The sequence below is a fragment of the Trichechus manatus genome, unplaced genomic scaffold, assembly GCF_000243295.1.
Source record: "Trichechus manatus latirostris isolate Lorelei unplaced genomic scaffold, TriManLat1.0 scaffold00071, whole genome shotgun sequence".
NCBI classification, from domain to species: domain Eukaryota; kingdom Metazoa; phylum Chordata; class Mammalia; order Sirenia; family Trichechidae; genus Trichechus; species Trichechus manatus.
Window position 1 is genome coordinate 11,920,612 of NW_004444007.1, and position 5,514 is coordinate 11,926,125.

The window sequence follows — 5,514 nt, forward strand, 5'->3', positions numbered from 1 at the left end:
ATAGCACGTAACAGTAACGACAACTTGCTATGATGGGTTTTCTTGCCTGATTAGGGAGTTTTAATATTTTGTTGCTTTTTGGTTTTAGGTGTTTTATATTTGGATTGGAAAAAGCTGCGACAATAACTTCATAGAGGATGTGCTTGGATATCCTAATTTTGCATCAATACCACAGAAAATGGTCAGTGGATTTTATACAACTTTTTTTGTTTGTGTGTGTGTTTGTAATTTTTTTAATTGAGATAAAATTCATGTAACATAAAACTCACCATTTTAACCATTTTGAAGTATAAAATTAGGTGATTTTTAGTATATTCACAGTGTTATAAACTAACACCATTATCTTAGAACATTTCCATCACCCTCAAAAAGTAACCTTTAATTCCCAATTCTTCCCTCTCCCTACTCAGTGGCAACTACTAATGTACTTTCTGTCTCTGGATTTGCCCATTCTGGACATCTCATATAAACTGAATCACACAATGTGTGGCCTTTTATGTCTGGCTTCTTTCACTTAGCATAATGTTTTCCACAGTGGTTAGGAGCTTGGCTGCTAACCAAAAGGTGGGCAGTTCGAGTCCACCAGCCGCTCCTTGGAAACCCTATGGGGCAGTTCTACTGTGTCTTGTAGGGTTACCATGAGTCAAATCAACTTGACAGCAACGGGTTTGGTTTTTGGTTGATAGCAGGTGTCTGTACTTCATCCCTTTTTTGTGGCTGAGTACTACTCCATTCTGTGCATATGCCACATTTTTTTATCCACTCATCAAATATTGATGGACATTTGAGTTGTCCACCTTTTGGCTATTGTGGATAATGTTGCTGTGAACTTTGTGTGCAAGTTTTTGTGTGAACATGTATCTTCAGTTCTCTTGGGTGTATGCCTAGGAGTGGAGTTATGTCATGGTTGCTCTACATTTAACTCTTCGAAGAACTGCCAGACTGTTTTCTGACAACTTTTACTTTTGATTTAAATTATTTTGCTGATAATAAACATAATTTTTTTCAGTAGGCCTTTACTGTGTATGTGTTAACTAACAAACACCAGGGAAATACGATTCTGAAAGCAGTTCTATATGTTTAATTGATTTGAAAGTACTACCTTATTCCTGGATATTGTAAATATGTCGTTTCTTCTGAATTAATATAAATTCAGCGTAATCCCTATCACAATCTTTCGTTGTTTGATTTTTATGAGATTTTGTTTTTGTAATTTGACAAATTAGTCCCAGACTTCATTTCTCAGAATTAACAAGTGAGGATAATAGGAGAAGTTTGAGAAGAGAATAGTGCTAATGAATGAGGAAGGCATATGAAAAATGAGTCCTACTAAGTAAAATAGTAACCTTATTTTAAAGCTGTGCTTATTTAAGCACTATGATATTGGCACAGTAAACAGATCAATGAAACAGAGAAGAGTGTAGAAATAGATCTAATTCATGAAAATTACAACGTGATAAAGGCTGCATTTCAAATCACTGCGAAAAAATAAAGGAGTAGCATATATGCAAAACCGACAGCCAGCATTATTCTCAGTGGAGAAAGACTTTGAGAATGACCTTGAGAATGGGAATGAGTCAAGGATGTCTTTTATCACCACTCTTATCAGTATTATACTGGAAATCCTATCAAGAGCAATAAGGCAAGGAAGGAAAATAAAGGGTATCCACATTGGAAAGAAGAAGTAAAACTGTCCTTATTCACAGATGACATGATCCTATACATAGAAAATCCAAGAGACTCCACAAGAAAGCTACTGGAACTAGTAGAAGGATTCAGCCAAGTGGCAGGTACAAAATCAGCACACAAAAATCAGTTGGGTTCCTCTATACTAACAAGGAGGACTCTGAAAAGGAAATCAAGAAAACAGTGCCAGTTACAGTAGCACCCAAAAGGATAAAATACCTAGGAATAAACCTAACCAGAGACGTAAAAGACATACAAGGAAAACTATAAAACACTACTGCGAAAAACTAATAGGGATCTACATAAATGCAAAAACATTCCATGCTCATGGATTGGAAGACTTAACATTGTGAAAATGTCAATACTACCCACAGTAATCTATAGGTATAACACAATCCCGATCCAAATCCCAACAACATTCTTTAATGAAATGGAAAAACTAATCTCCAACTTTGTATAGGAAGTAAAGAGGCCACAAATAGCTAAAGCAATACTGAAGAAGATCTCAAAATTTACTGTACAGCTGTGGTAATCAAAACAACCTGGTGTTGGTTCAATGAGAGACACACAGACCAGTGGAATAGAATTGAGAACCCAGAAGTAAATCTGTCCATCTGTGGGCAGCTGCTCTTCAACAAAGGGTCAAAGTCCATTAAATGGGGAAGAAACAGCCTCTTTAACAAATGGTGCTGGCAGAAAAATGAAACAGGATCCTACCTCCCACCATGCACAAAAACTAACTCAAAATGGATCAAAGACCTAAATGTTAAAGCTAAAGCTATAAAGTTGCTGGAAGATAACATAGGGACAAAACTAGGGGACCTGGTTTTCAGCATAAACAACCTATCAAACACATCTAAAAACACACCAACGACGGAAGATAAATTAGATAACTGGGACCTACGTTTATCAAAAGACTTTATCAAAGAGAATGTACAAACTCAGAAAAAAATCTTTGGTAATGACATATTTGATAATGGTCTAATCTCTAAAATATATAAAAGCTTCAACAACAAAAAAGGTGAACAATCGAATGAAAAAATGGGCTAAGGACATGAAGAGACACTTCACCAAAGAGGACATTCAGGTGGCCAACAGATACATGAAAAGATGCTCATAACCGTTTGCCACTAGAGAGATGCCGATCAAACCTACAATGAGATACCATCACAACCCTGCAAAAATGGCAGTGATGAAAAAAACAGAAAACAAATGCTGGCAAGGTTGTGGGGAGATTGGAACTCTTATATATTGCTGTTGGGATTGTAAAATGGTACAACCACTATAGAAAACAGTATGATACTTCCTCAAAAAGCTAGAAATGGAAATACCTTATGATCCAGCAATCCCATTTCTAGGTATGTACAAGAGATGTAAGAGCAGAGACATGAATAGACATATGCACATCTATGTTCATTGCATTATTCACAGTAGCAAAAAGATAGAAAAAACCTAAGTGCCCATCAACAGATAAATTGATAAACGAACTGGTACATACATACAATGGTATATTATTGCAACTATAAGGAATAGTGAGGAGTCAGCGAAACATTTGTAACATGGATGAATCTGGAAGACCTTATGCTGAGTGAAATAATCACAAAAGGACAAATATTGTATGGGCCCACAACATCAAGAATAGATAAACACATAGAAAGTAACACTGTTTGATGGTTGCCAGGGATGAGAGGAAGAGGGGAACACTTCCTAGATCATAGACATTTGTTATTTTGGGTGATGGGAAAGACGAGACCAAATATGAGTGAAGTCAGCGCAACTTGACCAGGGTAAATAGAGACACTAAAGTACACAAGAAAAAGGGCCAATTTCAGTAAATGCTATAACATATACAATTCTGCAACAGTGGTAACAACAACTAAAAAATATGCATGTGGTTACATGATAGATATGTATGCATATTGTATCAGAAGGCATATGTGAGTAAATGTGCATATATAGGTGTATCTGTAGGCATATGTATATACATGTTTGTGTGTGCTGCATACCAAACCAAGCCCATTGCCATTGAATCGATTCCAACTCATAGCAATGCTGTAGGACAGAGTAAAACTGGCAAATAGGGTTTCCAGGGAGCAGCTGTGGATTCGAACTGCTGACCTTTCAGTTAGCAGACAAGCTGTTAACCACTGCTGCACCAGGAGAGTGGTGCTGCCTGTGTATGCTGCATATATATCCTTATATAATATAACAAAGCGCATCAGGGGTACAGTTACATAGACTTCCTAGACATACCCAAACAACTCAGAGGATTGGTTTACTGGGTTAAAAAGCTTAGTACCATAGTCTAGGGGGACAACTTATTCAGTTGGTATAACATAGCTCATAAAGATAATGTTCTTACACCACATGAACCACAGCCTACACAACCCCAAGACCAGAAGAACTAGATGGTGCCTGACTACCACTACTGACCGCTGTGACTGGAATCACAACAGAGGGTCCCAGATAGAGTGGGAGAAAAATGTAGAACAGAAAATCAAATTCACAAAAAAAAAAAAAACAGACTTACTGGTCTGACAGAGACTGGAGAAACCCCTGAGACTATGGCCCTAAGACACCTTTGTAACCTGGAACTGAAACCATTCCTGGAGACTACCCTCCAGCCAAACAATAGACAGGCCCATAAAATAAACAGTAACACCGGAGAGGAATGTACTCCTTAGAACAATCAATTATAAGAGATCAAAAGGGCAATATTTGCCCAAAAGCAAAAATGAGGAGGGAGGAAGGGGTAGAAAATTAGGACAAAAAGAAGCAGGGAACCCAGGGCAGAAATGAGGAGAGTGCTGACACATTGTGGGGAATGAAACACCAATCTATCGAATGAGAATCAGAGTCACTCTGTAAACTTTCACCTAATGCACAATAAAACAAGCAAGAAAAGATAATGTTCTATATCCTAGTTCAGTGAGTAGCATCTGGGGTCTTAAAATCTTGTGAGCAGCCAAGACACAACTATTGGTCTCTTCTTGTATGGAGCAGAAGAGAATGAAAGAAACCAAAGGCTCAGAAAAGAAACTAGTCCACAGGACTAAGTAGACCACACGAACCACAACCTCTTCTAAAACTGAGACCAAAAGAACTAGATGGTGCCCAGCTACCACTGCCGATGATTCTGACGAGGGACTCAATTGAAGGCACCGGATAGAATGGGAGAAAAAATGTAGAACAAAGTTCAAGTTCCTAAAAAAGGCCACACCTGCTGGACTGATAGAGACTAGAGAAACCCCAGAGACTACCACCCTAAGAGACCCTTTGAACTTGGAATTGAAACTATTTCTGGAGGTCACCTTTCAGCCACATAATAGATTGGCTTATAAAATGAACAGTATCACCCGTGAGTAATGTGCTCCCTTAAACAATCAACTGTATGACACCAAACAGTCAACATTCACCCAGAAGCAAAGATGAGAAGGCAAGGAGGGGAAGGGAGGCTAAATCAATGGAAACAGAACAGACAGAATGGAAATAATGAGAATGCTGACTAGTCTCAAAATTGTGAAAATTATAACCAGTGGCACAGAACAATTTGTATAAAAATTGTTAAAGGGGAACCTAAGTTACTATGTAAACTTCCACCTAAAACACAAAATATTTTTTTTTTTTTTAAAATGGAGTATTAGAAAAATACTCTTAGGACCAGTGATTAGCCATGGGGTGAGGGAGATGCTGGATATTTACCTTATTCCTTAATCAAAATAACTTTCAAATGGATCGAATGTTTAAACATACGGAAATCATGCAAGTTACTAGAAGAGACATCTCTTAGTGTATATGATTTCTGTATAATACCAGAATGGACAAGGC

The 5,514-nt window shown here is 37.6% G+C and overlaps 1 protein-coding gene across 5 annotated transcripts in view; it reads left to right on the forward strand.

The window, feature by feature from the left end:
• The window catches only part of SEC24B (SEC24 homolog B, COPII coat complex component), an 83,319-nt gene that overhangs the window by 69,171 nt on the left and 8,634 nt on the right, over positions 1–5,514 (forward strand). For all 5 annotated transcript variants that reach the window (XM_023734794.1, XM_023734795.1, XM_023734796.1 and 2 more), the window contains one exon: positions 89–181. In XM_023734794.1, the coding sequence (XP_023590562.1) occupies positions 89–181 (93 nt within the window). The remainder of the gene's footprint in view (positions 1–88; positions 182–5,514) is intronic.